Genomic DNA, 18,599 nt, shown 5'->3' with positions numbered 1-18,599 from the left:
CCCAGCCCAACCTTCCCCAACATTTTGACAACTAGACCACCCTCTGCATGATCCCAAGTACATCCAGAAGGGGAAGGTATAACCTACAAGTAGGTTGAGATCCACAGGCTGATTATGCCCTGAGTCTTCAGGAGAGATTTAAAACTTCTATAAATCCTATGTGTTAAGATAAGACATTTTGGATTCTTTCTTTTTTATTATCTCAAAGGAGAAATGGTGAAAAGAGATGCATTTTAAAAGACTATTATTTGCTAGGCCCCTGCTAAATCATGAACCGACTCATTAATTTTAACCTCATTAAAAATGGGACAGCCAGTCATTAGGTGCCTCCTAATGGGACGGCACAGGAAGCACACAGTTACACCTCTGATATATTCATGCTTCCCCAAAATATGTTAATCAGGCCTCCATATCTAACTAGCTTTTCACAGAAAATACGGAAGTAGAATGACATGTTAAACCACAGCATAAAGATGCAATCAGCCAAATCCAAACTGTGGGGAATTCAACGGATTCAAATGTTTCTTTAATAAACAAATAGCAATAAAAACTTATAGGGTTTGTGGGGACTGTTAGAGATTTGAGGGACTTTAGCAAACCTATCAACTAAACACAACTGTGGATCTTGTTTGAATCCTGATTTGAACAAACCAACTGTAAAAAATCACTATTGAGAAAAATGGGGCAATTAGAAACTTGATCTGATTATTAGGAAATTATTGTTAATGTTATAAGTATGATAATGATATCCTGGTTATGCTTTAAAAAAATTCTAATCTGTTACATACTGAAGTGTTTGTGGGTGAAATACTATGATGTTTGGTATGTGAGATTTGCCTCAAAATACACCAAGGGTAGAAAATGGAAGGGAAGAGATTAAACAAAATTTGCAAAGTCTTGTTAATGGTTGAAGCAGAGTGATGGATTCATGAGGGTCTTTATACTCTTCTGTATACTTTTGTGTGTTTTGAAAATTTTTGTAATAAAAAAAAAGTCCTTTCATTTACTAGTAATGAGTGGATTCATTGTTTCAGGGATTGGTGACATTCAGGGATGTGGCCATAGAGTTCTCTCAGGAAGAATGGAAGTGCCTGGAACCTGCCCAGAGGGACTTGTACAGGGATGTGACTTTGGAGAACTTTGGTAACTTGGTCTCATTAGGTAAGGAATTATATAATAGAGCGCCAGCCGGGGAAACAAGGCTCCCAGGGACTGCAACAGTGGGTGGCTGTTACCACCTTTGGCCAGAAGGGGAAAAGGGAGGAAACTGTCAGTGGAAGATTGTGAAAGCCAGAGTCATGGAGAAGGGCCTGGCTGACAGCAGCTATAGCTACTTCCAGAACTCCTGGGTCAAAGGAGGGAGGGAAAGAGATAAGAAATACCCTGAACTCTGTCTCCTCCTGCCTGCTCATCTCCTGCTGCTTTCCATTTGCCACACCCAGTGAAAAAAAAAACGACAGGGTCAGTATTGTACAGTCCTTACAGTAAGCTGTCTGGGGCACAGAGCAGGGGGCCAGGAACAGCAAGGAATGGATTAGAGGGGCAAGAGAGTGAATGGAGAATAACCACCATAGTCATCTACTCTGAATAATTCAGGGCTAGCCTTCTGAAGTTTCTGGTGTTTTCATGGTGAATTTTTAGGGAGACTTACAAGTTTCTGGCTGAATTTCTGCTCTCCATTCCCAAAGGAATTGTTTTGTGCTTTGTGGAAGTGGAAATGGGTAGTTCCATTGGCACCTCCATCTTCCCACTTTTTGGACAACGTTCATACTTTGTTTTATATAATTGCCTCGCGTCGTGGTGACCAAGAGACTAAGTTTGAATTTTGAAATAGCATGCTCATTCGCCGTTTCTTTTCCTATAAACAGGACTTTCCGTTTCTAAGCCTGATGTCATCTCCTTATTGGAGCAAAGGAAAGAACCCTGGATGATTGCAAATGATATAACAGGACTATGGTGCCCAGGTGAGCAAGGGTTGATCCAATGGGGGAGGTCATTGGGCATAATAGCCCAGTGGGTGAGTCAAGTGGTAATAGTAATTTGAGTTTTTATCAGGAAACTCCCCTCAAAGCCTTACCAAAAACTGAGGAATAAAAGCCTGAGACTTAAAGACATGAAAAACAAAGACCTTGTCAGCATCAGCTTTCAGAGGAACCTTGCGCTTATCCCCGCTAATTCCTCTCTGTTCTTTCTTCTCATATTTTCTTCCCATTCCGAAAAGGGATGTGCTCCCATCTTCTCCAGTGGCAGCTTTTTTACTTGTACTTTGGATCCTTTTTTCTGTAAGTTTCTTCATCCCTTAAAAACAGCATCTCACATTACTTAATTCAGAAATTCATTTATTCTCTTAACTTTTGAGAGAAAAGGGTGTGTAGTGTCTGAGGATAGACTCTGGAGTCAGACTGCCTGAGTTCAAATCCTGGCTCTGCCACTTAGATCTGTGCGTTTAGGTAAGTTATTTAAATTCTCTGTGCTTCAGTTTTTTCCTCTGCAATAAAAATAGTGCCTGCCTCATGTAGTTATTGTGGCTTTTGTATGCATTAATAATAATGTGAAAATGCCCAGAGTGCCAGGCAATAGTGATCACTAAATAAATGTTAGCAAGTAGTATTAATTGGTGGTTGCTAGGCAGTATTGGAACCTTTGAATACTTAATTATCAGCTACTCCCCTCCTGACGAATCTGCTATACATTTATTTCCATCTAGGATCATTTCTTCTCTATTTGAAAAAAAAAAAACCCTTAAAATTTCCTTTTGTGAGTCTCTGCTGACAAATTCTCTCAGGTTTTAACCACATGAAAATGTCTTCATTCTACATTCTTCAATTTTTTGGTAGGTTATTTTTACTGAGTATGGAATAGTTTTGGCAGGAATTTTCTCTCATCCCAAACAAGAAATCATTCCATTGCCTTTTCTCTTCCAAGGTAGTTGATTAGTCAGATTGTTCCTGTTTTGGAAAATGTTTTACATATATTTAAAACAAGTGTTCTTTGAATAGGACACTCACTTCTTTGTTTAACTATAAACCTTTTGATAATATAGTTTAGAATTTGCTTGTCCTTTAACTTTCTCTATACTTGTGCTATCAAATTCTGAGGACTAAATTATATGTTTTGCTAATACATTTTACATTTTTGTAAAGATGAAATAAAGATCCTCATTGCAATTTGTAACTTTTATCAGTACACTCCACCCTTTATTTTCATAATTAGTGCTTTTAACATTGAATTTTGTTTTTTCTGATATTAATATCAAATGCCCTCTTTTCTTGACTTAAAAAATTGATATATCTTTGCTTATCATTTTTTTCAATTATTGCCACTTTATTTTAAAGGTGTCCATGGTAATAAAGATGCTATTAGAGTTTTCTTTTTGAATTGGTCTGACATCCTTGACTATAACAAGGGAATTCAATTCATCCTCATTTATTGTGGTAATTAATGTGTCCTCGCTCCTGCCATTTTATTTTATATTTTCTATTCCTCATTCTTATTTTCAGCTATTCCTGTTTTGCTCACATTTTACCACTTGTTCTATCCTCCAGTGATTTTGAAGTTGTACTTCCTGTTGTTTGTAATAGAATAGTCTTTAATTTGACTTTTAAAAATATGCTTAAATCTTATATAGTATCAATTATTATTATACTTTGAATTTCATTGATTAAAAACTTTGTGGTAACTTGTTTTCTCTCTTGTTATATAAGTGCCTACATAATACCCTCATTTTGTGCCTCTTGGACCACAAAGCTTAAAATATTTACCATCTGGTCCTTTAAAGAAAATAAAATGTTTGCCAAACCCTGATTTGGAGATAGAGTTGAAAGTTCATGTTTGAGGAGAAAAGTATATATAATCAAAATTGTATTTGTCATGCACCTAAACCAGCCTTAAATTACCATAACATCTGCACTTCAAAAGCTCAAAAACCAAAAATCAACTGTGTAGCTTTTCTTGGTACTTTGGCTCTAAACTACATTTCCTTGGGAGAGTGGTCTCCAAGGATAAGATTGAACAGGTGTGATACGTTGACGAATTACTCAGTTTTTTCTTTCTTTACTAGTTTGCTGTGGCTTCTGTAACAAATTACCACAAACTTGGTGACTTAAAACAACACAAGTTTGTTATAGTTCTAGAGATCAGAAATCAAAAATGCATGTCACTGGGCTCAACTTAAGGTGTCTGCAGGGCTGCAAGGTGTCTCAGGGCTCTAGGGGAGAATCAGTTTTCTTGCCTTTTCCATCTTCTAGAGGTCGCCTGCATTCCTTGGGTTAGAGCCCCTTTCCATTTTCAAAGTCGACAGTGAAGCATCTTCACATGTCTCCCTAACTCTGACGCTCCTACCTCTCTTTCCCTTATAAGGACCCTTGTGATTAGATGGGGCCCACCCAGATAATCCAGGATCTCCCCATCTCGTCTCAGATGAGAGGCAACCATAATTTCATCTCCAACCTTAATTCCCCCTTGCTCTGTAACATACCATATTTACAGGTTCTAGGATTTAAGACATGCATATCTTTGTATGTGTGGAGGGGGGGGTCGTTATTCTGCCTACCACTCTGTATATGTTTTCTGAACACAGATTATTGAATATGCATAAATTCAGTGTCTATAGTACGTATGACTCAACTGAAATTCTATATTTTATTGCTAGTAAGCCCATTGCTATTTATTCCATACAAGTATTATCTTTCACAGGCTGTTTGGTCAGTATGTTTCCTAACTCCTTGCAGTTCTGGGGTTTAAAAAAAAAAACAACATCTTTTTTTAATTAGATTTTTTTTAATTGACAAACATTACATAAACTTTACCAGTTTGAACTTTTTTTTTTTTTTAAGATTTTATTGGGGTAGGGGAACAGGACTTTATTGGGGAACAGTGTGTACTTCTAGGACTTTTTTCCAAGTCCAGTTGTTGTCCTTTCAGTCTTAGTTATGGAGGGCGCAACTCAGCTCCAGGTCCAGTTGCCGTTTTCTAGTTGCAGGAGGCACAGCCCACCATCCCTTGTGGGACTCGAGGAGTTGAACAGGCAACCTTGTGGTTGAGAGCCCACTGGCCCATGTGGGAATCGAACCGGCAGCCTTCGGAGTTAGGAGCACGGAGCTCCAACCGCCTGAGCCACTGTGCCGGCCGAACATTTTTAACTGTACAATTCACTGGCATTAATCACATTCATAATGTTGTGCAACCATCTTCACTATCCATTTCCAGAACTTATTCATCATCCCAAACAGAAACTCTATACCCATTAACTAATAACTCTCCATTTTCACCTCCTTCTAGCCGCTGGTAATCTCCGTTCTACTTTCCGTCTCTATGAAGTTGCCTATCTTAGATACCTCATATAAGTGGAATTATATAATAAGTAGCTTTTTGCATCTGGCTTATTTCACTTAGTGTACTGTTTTCAAGACATTCATGTTGTAGCATTTATCAGTTTCATTCCTTTTTAAGGCTGAATAATATTTCATTATATGATATATCACATTTTGTTTATCCATTCATCTGCTGATGGACACTTGGGTTCTTTCCACCTTTTGGCTGCTATGCATAACGCTGCTGTGAATGTTGGTACACAGTACCTGAGTGCCTGTTTTCACTTATTTTGGGTATATATCTAGGATCAGGTGGTAACTGTGTGTTTCACTTCTTAAGGATATTTCTCAATTTTTAAGAGCTTTTTATAATTCAGGAAGATCATCCCTTTATCTGTAATATAAGTTTCAAATATTTTCTCTGTGTGTTTTTTTTTTGACTTAGCTTTTGGTGTTTTTTGTTCATGTGTGAGGTTTTGTTTTGTTTTTCACCATTACACAGTGGAATTTATTTCACCATTTTCACCATTACACAGTGGAATTTATCAGTATTTTCTAGCTTTTGGATTTTGAGTCATTGTTTCATTGTTAGAAGATTTCCCCATATGTAGATAATAAAGGAACCCACTGTTAACCTAAAACTAAAAGGCCTTTCAAAGTGACAGGCAACAGGCATTTATTGAGATCAATAAGACTAGCTACTTATAGGGTCGCCAGGTGGCTCAGTTGGTTAGAGCACGAGTTCTGAATGACGGGATTGCCGGTTCGATTCCCACATGGGCCAGTGAGCTGTTCCCGCCACAACTAGATTGAAGGACAATGACTTGGAACTGTTGGGCCCTGGAGAAACACACTGTTCCCCAATATTCCCCAATAAAATTTATTAAAAAAAAAAAAAAAGAAGACTAGCTACTTAGGAATCATTAGCTCAGGCAGACGCCCAAATAAGGTCCCAGTTAGGAGACAAAGGCGATGGGTATTTATGAGAAAGGCAAGGGGAACAATTACATCAATAGAAGACAGGCACTTTTATTGGTGCAGATAACATGCCTTAGTGACATTAATTCTAAACAATGTTGTTAATTTTCAGTCCAGGAACCATCAGTCCAGTAGTCATAATAACTGCTTTCTTGTTATCTTTGCAGACAGTTCCTTTGCAAGGCACAGTGTTGCTTAGGCCCAGTGCAAAGGTTATTTTGTCCTGTTTTAACACTCCAGAGATCTGAGGCATAAGATATGCAAGGCAATTCCTCTGCACGTGCAATGCAGTTCTTTCGGCATGGCAGCTCTGACTCCATATTAAAGTGGCTCCATTTATATTGTTTACATTTTCCCCCTTTTGATCAAGATCCTTCCTTAAAAGTATCACTGATCAATCATCGGAAAGCAGCATTGATCAGTTATTAAAAGCATCGTTGGTCCTCCATTCTCAGGTGGCTCATTTTGGGTATGTCATGTCATTGTCCATCCCTCATTTCCAGGAAGGCTCTGTCTTGGTATGGCATGCCCCATGTAGAAGGGAAAGTAGTTTGTTGTTTTTTCAAGCCCTAGGCCACATTTGAGCAACAAGAGCACCAGAACAGAGGAAGGCTTTTTTAAGGACAAGCATCTATAGTTTTTTGAGGGTTTTATATGTGAAGTCTCATAGGCCTTAGTGATCATCTCAAAACGTTGAGTAATCATTATCAGAATGGTGTCTTTATAACATCGAGCCATGCAAGACAAAGATTTATAACAGCAAAACTTTTTATAATAGCAAACAAAATGTTAAGTCCAATTTGAAGAGTAGATCTGAACCAGAAGGCAATACTTGAGGGCAGTTAGTTGAAGATACTAAAGAACTATGAAGTGTTAGTAGGCACTATATTTAATCATTTGACTTTTTTTCTAGTTTTATCTCTATCTTACCAGAGATGTTTTATCCAAGCGCAACAAGAGGTATTAATAACAGAGCAAGCCCCACCTTGCTTAGCTAGGCTACGGTCAAGAGCAATTGTATTGTCTAATATAATTCATGCAAGGGAATTTAAAGTTGTTTTTTTGTTTTTTTCTGTTTTGGTTGGCTATTGCTGTGGTTGTCATTATAATACCTGCCCAAGGAAAAAGCATTCTTTTAAATCTGGTACCTTCTCTGGGGCTGATGTCACCTGTCATTAAACATCCTTGGCTATGTGTGTAACTAGTTGTACATTTTGACCTGTGAAGTAGCTTTAGAGATGATGTCCGTTGCTATCTTCTCAGACAGAAATTAAGAGGAAAAAAGAAACAATAACTATTATAGTGAGTGCTTGGCCTCTCGTATTTTTTGTGAAATTGGAAGGGACTAAAGTGAGGAAAAAGGAAGATGTAGATTATACAGGCCTGTCCAGAATCTTGGGTTAGTTGTTTACAACAGGTGTTGTTTGTTTGGTTTTTTTAGTAATTTAAAATTTTTGAGCAGTGTAGTTAGGTGAAAGAGCTTTCTTTAAATTGGGAAACATGAATCCAAGGGTCAACATCTTTAAATTTGGTCACATATCAATCAGTTATAAGTACCTGAAATTTTTTTAGAGTGTCAATCTTTTCCATAATGTCTGTCTTTTCTCTGAAGATGAAACACGTCTTTGTAGAAACATTTTTGTAAAAGCATCAGAATACAACAATAAGTGTCTGTAAATGACAAAAGACAAAAATGGCCGTGGTTAAAGATTTGGTGAAAGTTTACACACATATGTAAATATAAATAATGTAATTGACTTAGTTACCTATTCTAATCTTGGTTAGCTTACCCATGTATAAAAACTTTTTAAAGATCTTGCTTCCATGAAACTTTTATAAATATACACACCTTTTGTGAGGTACATAAATCTTTTGTTACATATATTTTTTTTAGTTATTATCTTTTTAAAAATTTTGAAACACTTTAGGATAAAATTACTTTATTTACAAAAAATGTACTTTATATCTTTTTTTAATCGAAAAAACATTATTTCTTCAGCAAAAGTACATATCTATGTTTCATCTTTCACTACTGAAAATATACATTTTTTCATATATAGTTATGTTGTTTTATCTTTATTATTTTTTAGTAGTTTTGTAAAAACAGCTTTTTTACAAATCAATTTTGTATAGGAACTTATATAATAGTTTGTATTTTAAAAAGGCCTTTTTTTTTCAGTCTCTGTGGGCAATGTTTTGGTTATTTCCTGGGTATTTATATTTTTAAGACATGATAAGAGTTACAACTTTAAGAGACAGAAAAAGACTGTAAGTTTTTTGGCATTATTTATTTGATAACACTTCCCATGTAATTTAACATATTAAATAAGAAGGATTAGTTTAATTTTTTTTTCTTTTATAAAGAGAAAGAACAAGTCTTTAAAATGTTTTAGGGATCCTTTTGAAAAACTTCAAAGTTTTTAAAAATATCAAAGGTCAAGACAAATAATTTTTGAATCTTGGGAAGTTGTCAAACATCAAGTTTCAAAATATTTGATTAAATAAAATCATAGGTCATTGTGAAACAATACTTGTTATTTATTTAAACAAAGTGACAATAAAAGATTTTAAAGACAAATACAGAAGGTTACATAGTTGTACAAAAATTTTTGTTTTTTTAATATTAAGACTCTTTACTGAAACAATTGAAGATCTGATGATAAAGAGCATAGGAAATCATTTAAATGAAACAAAATCTTGTACCAATAGTTCTAGCAGAGAAATAACATTAAGTTTTAGACTTACCTAAGTATACCATTAATAGTAAAGCTTATTTTTTAAAAAATTCTTATATATTAACAATTTAATTTTAGCTAGCTTAATACATAAGGTAAAATTCTGAAACAACTAGGACAAAATTATTTTTATTTTTTATGAAAACATATCTTTGTATTTTATATTATTTTTATTGAAAACGTAAATTAATTTTTTATAGTAATTCAGTGTTGATAATTTTCAAAAACATGTTTGTTTTAATTACACCAAATCAGTTTTAATATTAAGTATTTTCTGATACTTAAAAGTATTTTCATTAGCTTTTATTACATTTTTTAATTTATGTAAGTACTTAATTTTTAAAGGCAATTAAACAACTTTTTTATAAACCAATATTATTAATTTTTTCTGGAAGTAGACATGTATATAGCGTGATCAGAGATGTGATCATTTTGTTAAAAATTTTTTTAAAGAGATGTGGGAGAGAGAATTAAGGTATATGCTTGGAGTTATCAGGCTGAGAGCTTTTTTGAAAATGTGACTTTTAATCTGAGACCTGAAGGATGAGAAAAGCAGCCATACAAAGAACCCAGGACAGGATTCCTGATAAATGGAAGAACCTGATAAGAGGTCTAAGATGGGAAAGACCTCTATCTAGATGTCCAAAGGCCTGTGGTTTGGTACATAGGAAGGAGAGGGCAATGTGTTCAACATGAGTATGCACTGTCCTTGGCTGAGACAGAGTGACAACAAAGACAATCAATGACCTGCTTTGCCCAGAGCCTGTGAACCACGGCAATGTGTTTAGAGTTCATTCTAAGTGCAGTGGGAAGGCTGTGAAACAGTTTAACCGGAGATTTTCATTTTGATTGGCATCAGAATCATGTGGTGGAAAGTTTTGAAAATATAGATGCCTTATTTATGTTAAATTGCCAGAATAGGCAAATTCACAGAGACAAAATTGGTGATTCCCTGCCATTGATTTCCAGAGGCCAGAGGGAATGGGGAGTGACTGCTCAGTGAGCACACTATTTCTATTTGGGGTGATGAGAATTTTTTAGAACTAGATAGCGGCAATGGTTGCATGACATTGGGAATGTATTGTAAACTACTAAATTGTTTAAAATGGTTAAATGGCAAATTTTATGTTATATGAATCTTCAATTAAAATACATATAACTTTTAAAACAGATACATCCATCCATATGTATGTATATGCGCACATGTACGTATGTATACACAGGCGCACACACACACGCCTTGGCCCTACTCCTGTAGATTTTGATTTAGTCTGGGGTGGTTTTTGGACATTTGTATTGTTAACAAGTTTCCTGGATGATTCTGATCCCTATCAAAATTGAGAACTCCTGGCTTAATGTGTTTCCTGGCACCATGCAAGCTCTCATATTTGTGCTTTTATGTGCTTTTTAGAAATTGCACAGTAATACCTGACACTTATGTAACCCATTTACCTTTTACAGTTATTTTCATTTTGTCTCTCTAGTCTACTGTAGAATTTTTTTATTTGTCTTAAAAGAGGAGAACAGTTTGTATTTACTTTTTAAATATTTTTCAGACTTGGAGTCCAGCTGTGAGAAATTTCCACAAAAAGATATTTTTGAAGTACAGTCATTCAATTGGGAGCTAATGGAAAACCTTAAATGCTGTGGTTTTAAGGACTCCAGTTTTAGAGAAGACTGGGAATACAAAGACCAGTTTGAAGTAAATCAGGACTGCTATTTCAAGCAAGTGAAAATCACGTATGACGACACACCTACTTTTGAGCATGAGACACCCCTCACTTTACATCAGAGCCATGAGACTGGCAAGAAACTGATTGAATGTAATGAATGTGGGAAAGCATTCAGCCGTGGCTCACACCTTATTCAACATCAGAAAACTCACACTGGTGAAAAACCCTTTGAATGTAAAGAATGTGGGAAGGCCTTTAGTCGTGCCTCCCACCTTGTTCAACATCAGAGAATCCATACAGGTGAGAAACCTTACGACTGTAAGGACTGTGGGAAGGCCTTTGGTCGTACTTCAGAACTTACTCTCCATCAGAGACTTCATACTGGTGTCAAACCCTATGAATGTAAACAATGTGGAAAGACCTTTAGACAGCATTCACAACTTATTCTGCATCAAAGAACCCATACGGGTGAGAAACCCTACGTATGTAAAGATTGTGGGAAGGCTTTTATTCGAGGCTCACAGCTTACTGTTCATCGGAGAATTCATACAGGTGCCAGACCCTATCAGTGTAAAGAATGTGGGAAGGCCTTTAGACAGCATTCACAACTGACTGTACACCAGAGAATTCATACTGGAGAGAAACCCTATGAATGTAAGGAATGTGGAAAGGGCTTCATTCATAGCTCAGAAGTTACTCGACATCAAAGAATTCACTCTGGAGAGAAACCCTATGAATGTAAGGAGTGCGGGAAGGCCTTCAGACAGCATGCACAGCTTACTCGGCATCAGAGAGTTCATACCGGCGACAGACCCTATGAGTGTAAGGACTGTGGGAAAGCCTTTAGTCGTAGTTCATACCTTATTCAACATCAAAGAATTCATACAGGTGACAAACCCTATGAATGTAAGGAATGTGGAAAAGCCTTTATTCGTGTTTCACAACTGACTCATCATCAACGAATTCATACTTGTGAGAAACCCTATCAATGTAGGGAATGTGGAATGGCCTTTATTCGTAGTTCACAACTTACCGAACATCAGAGAATTCATCCTGGTATCAAACCTTATGAATGTAGAGAATGTGGGCAGGCCTTTATTCTTGGCTCACAGCTCATTGAACACTACAGAATCCACACTGGGTAGTAAGCCTTGAATGTTAGGGATATAGGAAAGCCTTTAAGTGGTGCGCACACCTGATTCAATATTAGATAATGCCTAATGTGGTGTAATTAATGTCAGAAAACCTTCATTTGTCACTTCCATTCTGGAACATCAGACTCATATCAGAAAGAAAATTTAATAAATGTGGGAGTTCTTTTTGCCTCAGACTCACTGTTTACTATGCATCAGAGAAGTTATGGTGAAAAAATATTATTATGAATGTAAAAAGTCTTCTATTACTGCTCAAAATGTATTAAACTTCCGAGACTTCCTAATAGAAAATAACCCTATTGAAATGTTTTGTGAATGTGCCTTTGCCATGGCATGTACCTTACTTAATATTATCTCATTTCCACTAGGTACTGACTTTATAGCATTGGGCAAATTATGCAATCTCTCTGTTCCTCAGTTTACTTATTTTTAAGCAGTGATACATACCTAATAGAGTTTTCATGAGGACTGTCACATATTTTATATAATTGCATATGCTGAATGAATATTATCATTAATTAATAACAGTATTTCTGTTAAGGAGTTCATATGAGAGGAGAGCCTTGTGAATGTATCAAATATCAAAAAGCCTTTATAACCACTTGTTATGATAATTCATTCTGAAAAACAGTAGTAAAGTATAATTACCATGAGAAATACTTCATTCAAAAGGCTGGAAATTAAAATTAGTCCTGAAAGCCTATGGCTACCCATACATAGGAGCCAAATCAATAAAGCATTGTCCCCCTTGTCTTAACTAAAAATATATAAAATCAGAAGATTAAAAATTAACAGAAGAGAAGGCAAAAGAAATCTGCCATTTAGAAATCTAAAACCACCAAGTTTATCTTCATTCCAAGAAAAATCAAAACTAAAGTTACAAACTAGAAATGAATGACAGTGAGTTCTACATACCAAAACCAGTTCAGGGTAACCAAAGCTGTACTGTCAGAAGCCAAGGATTGAAGGTAGGAGTTTAGTTCTCCAAATGTAGATCTCCAACACTTAGTCATTGCAAATCACATACCAAGCACATTGAATGAATGAATAGTCAATTCCAAAACTTAGGAAAAAATTGCCTCATAAACCCAAGTCAACAATAAGAATGATTATTAAAAATAAAGTAGAAAACAACCTAATCTGGAGGTTGTTTAATCTAGACTTAATCTGAAGGTTGTTTATTTAACAATATAATAAAATAGACAATTGGCAGATTTGATCTATAAAAAACACATTTACCATTATGAATGAAGAAGGTGTGGATTTTATTTTAAGTAGCTCCTATTCATAACTTTAATATATTTGAAATCGAGAGAATGGATTTTTACAAAACTATAAAAATTGGTTCAAGAAGATGTACAATACGTGAATAAATCAATGTCTGTAAAAGGACATTAAAAGTCATCAAAGCTCTATCCCTTCAAAGAAAACTGTTTTACCTACAGAAACTTCAAGAAACAGATAGTCCCTGAGAAAGGCTGCCAGTTCATATTCAAGGCTAAATAAAATTATGATTAAAAACAAGGATAGCTCCCAAAAAACAAAGTGTAGATGATTATATGAAGATAAATATAAGGAAAATTCCTGCTAATTTAATCCAATCTATTAAAATTTAAAAGCTAATTTTAAATGGAATGTCTGGAATTTCACCTGTTCTGGATTAATTATGTTTTTAGAATTTGGGTATTGTAACTCCAGGAGATGACAATGATGAAGAAAAGAGGCTTGATCCAACCCCAGTGATATCTGGGTCAGGGTTTGTGAATGAATCTGAGAAATCTCAAGAAATGGATCCCCTCAGCCCTTGGGGTAGCCAGGCAGTGTCTGGAGCAGAGGGCCCATTGCGCCCCATGTACTATCCATCTTCTCAGATACCCTAAATGTTTCATAAAAACACCTGCATTTTTCGCATGTGCCACTGCCTACAAAGGGTTAGAAAGCAGTGTTCTGTATGTAATTTTTCTTTAAGTGGTTTAATGATTAGGATGTACAGTTGGAGGGGCTCAAAGCTATGACATTAAAAATTGTCATGCTGAATAGTTAAAACACATGCACAGGATAAAAATTTTTTAATTACAATTTGGTATACAGGCATAAGTTTCCACACTGTCTCTGCCCCTTTTCTACCCCGTTACATGTTATGTAAAAATCACTGCTGTGAAGTGCTTGTATATACGTCCTGATTTTTATGTTTATATAAGGGTAGATATCCACATAACATACTCTTTATAAAAAGAATTTACACAAATGGTAGCAAATCTATGCGTTGCTATTTTTGCTTCTCCATACACCTTGAAGATTGGACCATATCAATACATATGTAACTGCCTTATTCTTTTTAACAGCTGCATAGTAGTCTATCATGTTTCTTAATTTTTAACCTTAATTTTTTTCTTTATGTTTTCTCTTTCAAATCTATAATAAATATCCTTGCATATAAATTATTTTGTTCGTGTGTGATATATCTTTAAGATAAACCTCTAGAAGTGGAAATGCTAGATCAAAATGTACACACTTTTTTAACTTTCTGTTATGAAAAATTTGAACATATATAAAAATACACAGAATATTATAATGTACCCCAATGCCCCCATCACCAGCTTCAATGATTGTCAGTTCATGGCCAGTCTTGTTTTATCTATACTCCCACTCACTAACCCCACCTCCATGTTATTTTTGAAGTAAATCCCAGATAAATTATTTCATCCATAAATGTCTCAGTACGTACTATCTCTAAAATATATCACAACTTTAGAAAAGATTTTCAGTCCTTAAAAAAATTGATGGGGTGGTCGGTTAGCACAGTTTAGAGCTTGGTGCCGGTAGCACCAAGGTTGCCAGTTTGATCCCCATATGGGCCACTGTGAGCTGCCCCTCCTTAAAAAAAAAATTAACAATACTACCTTAATGCCATTACATATCTCATAGTGTTTTAATTATTTCATAAATGTCAATTTAAAAATTATTAGGATCCAAATAATGTCCATAAATTGTAGTTAATTGTTATGTCTCATAACTCTCAATCTATGCATTCTCCCTCATCCTTTTTTTCTTGCAATTTATTTTTAGAAGAAACAAGGTTGTTTGCCTTGTAGAATATCTTGAGTCTTCTTTTTGTTGGCTGCACCCTGTGGTGTAGTTAACATGTGGTATTTCCTATAAATTGGTAATTGATATGTAGATGCTGAATCAGACTGAGATTCAATTTTTTTCTTAAGACTACTTATAGGTGGTTAATATTAAGAGACATATGTTTAGGTGTCTTATGATTTAGCAGCCACTGATGTTCAATTGATAAATCTATTAATTCATTAGGGATTGCAAAATAATGATATCCTATTATTTATTCTTCCTTTATTAGCTAGAATATTTTTATGAAGAGAAACTTCCCTTCAACTACTATTTGGTTACCTATGTTACAGTAAAGAAGGGCAGGATAAATGCTTCTTTCTTCCTCCTTACTGGTTTTTTTTTTTTTTTATGGATACTTTTCTCTTTATTTTACTTTTTCTTAGCCATTGCAGAGTATATTGAATAGAGAATCCCAGTTGTAGAAAATCCCTGTGTGAGAAACGCAAAGTGTCAATCTGGCTAGTGGGAGCTGGCCAGTTTGAAGCGAGCAGTCCAGAAGGGGCTGGGAAATTCAAATGATGATTAACATATCAAGTATTCAAAAAACTCTCGTTTCCCAAACCAGCTCCTCGGATGCTTTTCTCGAACAGGGCTTACTGGTTTTCAAAATGAGTTGGTTCCCCAGAATTTTGCCATAGTGACCAATGAGTTCGGAGGGGAGAATGTGAAGTACATTTAATAGGTTTAACCCCATTTAAGTTGTACCTCATTGATGTTCAAATTGTTTCGTGTTTGGTGTATGAATGTTTCTACCAGTTGGCTCCTGTATCCTTTTGATACGGCCCCTTTAATCACTTGCTTGCTATCTGCTACAAGATGTGCCAGGCTCATCTTGTTCATTTCCTGCCTCCCACCTGCAAGTAGCCCTTTCTAAGGAGTCCTCTTTTCTTTTGGTATTTTGGTACTTTCCCAAATGGTATTTGGAAACCACAATTGTATTACTAGGAGTGCTTCACTCCTGTGGTTGGACTTTTTAAAGAAACATGTACATTTTAAGCTGTTTGAGTTAGTGTTTTCAGGAAGATTATGCATCTAGGCGTCTACCCACAGTAGGAGAGATTCCAAAGCACCACAACCCTGGAGAAAACATTTTGAACCTAGATCATTTGATCAGTGAAAATGGAAATGCCAGTTTTGTTTTCATTTGCATTTTTTAAATTATGATTAATGTAGAGATGATTATTTGTTTATACTCGTATATTTGTTGACCATTGTTTTTAGCATAGTGCCTAAAACGTAGTAGGTACTCGATTATATTTGTAAATTGAATAAATTGTATGTTCATAGCTTTCGTTTACTTAATATTGGGTAGTCATATTTTTCTTACTAAAAGTTATTTTTGAGAGGAATAAATGTATATAAAGTTGCTAGTACAGTGCCTGAAACTCACCAAGTGCTGGTTCCCTGCTTTGTTATTTGTAAACATTGTCATTTATATCTCTTTTTTCCTATTTTAAGAGATAAAGAAATTGAGAGTTAACGAGATTAAGTAATTTGCCCAAGGCCTCTTAAATGGAGAATCCTAATCTCAAGGACAAGAGCCAAATAGGGGAGAGTTTCATGGCTACATCTTTCAGACTGTGTAACTGTGCAAAGAAAAAATCAGTGTTCTAGCAAATAATCTATAAAATGCAGTCAGTTCATGGTCTTAACACAGAAAGTGTTAATGCTAGAAACAAAGATATGAAAGAAACAAAGATATGAAAGAACTTAAGAATCTTTTTAAAAACATTTTTTTGTCTCTCTGAAAAGTAAAAATGTTCAAATAAAAGAATACAAAGAACATAGAAAAATTAAGGGAAAACCTTTTAAAACCTTCATTCAATCATAAATGTTATCATTTTTGCATATTTCTTTCTAGCTTCTAAGGCTTTAAAAATTCATATCTTGGGGCAGCGAGTTAGCTCAGTTGGTTAGAGCCGTGCTCTTAGCAACAAGGTTGCCGGTTCGAACCCGCCATGGGCCACTGTGAGCTGCACCCTCCACAACTAGATTGAAACAAGTACTTGACTTGGAGCTGATGGGTCAAAACACACTTAAAATAAATAAAAGTTAAAAAGAATTTCATATTTTATTATGGAAAACTTCAAGCATACACAGAAGTAGAAAGTACAGTACAATCAATAGACATTCATATTCTCATCACCCTGCTGTGAAAACCATCAATCCATGGCCAGTCTTGCTTTGTCTATACTCACACCCACTTCCTCTTCCACTGGATTCTTTTTTTTTTTCTTTTTTTTTTTCACTGGATTCTTTTGAAAGGAGAATTCAGGTGTCATATGATGCCATTCGTAAATATTTCCATAATTATCTCTAAAAGCTAGAGACTTTTTAAAAAAAATCAGTAAAAATTTATACTCTTGAGCCATTAGTAGCGAGGGAGAACAATAAAATTTTCTACCAAAGTGTGGTTTAAGCTGATCCTATGCTTCTCGTGATTACAGTAGAGAAAGTTGTTTCACACATATCAGGAGAATTAGGAATTTAGGAAACTATTTTCCTAGGAACAAAATTCTTTCCCAACATTCTCTCTTTTCAAAACAAATTTTTTTAGGTGCAATTGTGAAATATGAAGGGTTTTTGTTTGTAAACAAAATGAAATTGGTACAACTCTTAACCATAATTCTAAATTCTTGATATATTGAAAATTGTATCTGCATCTTTGCTCCTAGAAGGTGGTCACATATTTGTTGAATGACTAAGTTAATAAATTAGGCAAATGATAGAATATTTTTATGGAGAGAAGATGTAGTGGGAAACTTCCCTTCACAAAAAGAAAAAAAAGAAAAAAAAAGATATGAAATTCTGCACTTAGAAGTCACCATGGCTTAAACTCTGACTAAAGAAGAATTTCACCAGTCATTTCAAAGAATTCACGTATTTTAATTTTAGCACTAACGTTTGATATCTCATCTTTGTTAGATTCATCACAACATTAATGATGCAAAAGCTTGCTGTACTAATCCACCTAGGTATAGCTCCCTCAGGCATCTCAAATGTAGTATCTAAAACCAGATTTTAAATTCTACCCCCGCTACCTTATAGCTCCAAATGAATCTTTTCCCTCCGTATTTCTAATATGTCTTGCTGAATAATGTCATAGTCTGCCTTGTCTCCCAAGCCAGAAATAGGTTGTCAGCTAGGACTTCTGACATCTTATCTTGCACTGTTAAAATGCTAGCTTTCGAATCAGGTCTGGACTCTTATCACTAGCTAAGATGATGATGATAACCTAGCCTCCCTAAGCTTCATTTTGGGGCTCATAATAGTACCTTGTGGAGTTATGAAAACTTCAATGGGAAGCATCTAGCCAAGATCCCATCTCATAGTAAGCCTAAACTCAGAAAGGAAAGTTTGCTATTAACAAAACAATTCCCAAGTTCCTTAAATAATTGCAGGCACATAAGCTGAACCATTCCTAGTCCCGTTAATCAGTTCCTCTAACTCTTCCTCTCTCAACAGTAGCCCCATTGTCCACCCAGTTCCCTAAGCCAAACACCCAGGGATTAATTATTCTTTGGCCTCCCTATCCCTTTTGAAATCTAGTTTGCTTCTACCATTAGGACATTTCTGGAACACACATACCCCTTTCCTGAGCACCATAAGAGAGAT

The 18,599-nt window shown here is 35.4% G+C and overlaps 1 protein-coding gene across 2 annotated transcripts in view; it reads left to right on the top strand.

The window, feature by feature from the left end:
* The window catches only part of ZNF565 (zinc finger protein 565), a 33,229-nt gene extending 18,938 nt beyond the window's left edge, over window positions 1–14,291 (top strand). For both annotated transcript variants that reach the window (XM_081032543.1, XM_081032544.1), the window contains exons 4-6: window positions 1,035–1,161; window positions 1,869–1,964; window positions 10,582–14,291. In XM_081032543.1, coding sequence (XP_080888669.1) covers window positions 1,035–1,161; window positions 1,869–1,964; window positions 10,582–11,843 — 1,485 coding nt within the window. In that variant the 3' untranslated portion in view covers window positions 11,844–14,291. The remainder of the gene's footprint in view (window positions 1–1,034; window positions 1,162–1,868; window positions 1,965–10,581) is intronic.
* Window positions 14,292–18,599: the final 4,308 nt, after the last annotated feature.

This window comes from Rhinolophus hipposideros (assembly GCF_964194185.1).
Source record: "Rhinolophus hipposideros genome assembly, chromosome: 21".
NCBI classification, from domain to species: Eukaryota; Metazoa; Chordata; class Mammalia; order Chiroptera; family Rhinolophidae; genus Rhinolophus; species Rhinolophus hipposideros.
Note: the sequence above shows the minus strand (reverse complement) of the source record. Positions and strands in the feature narration are given on the sequence as shown.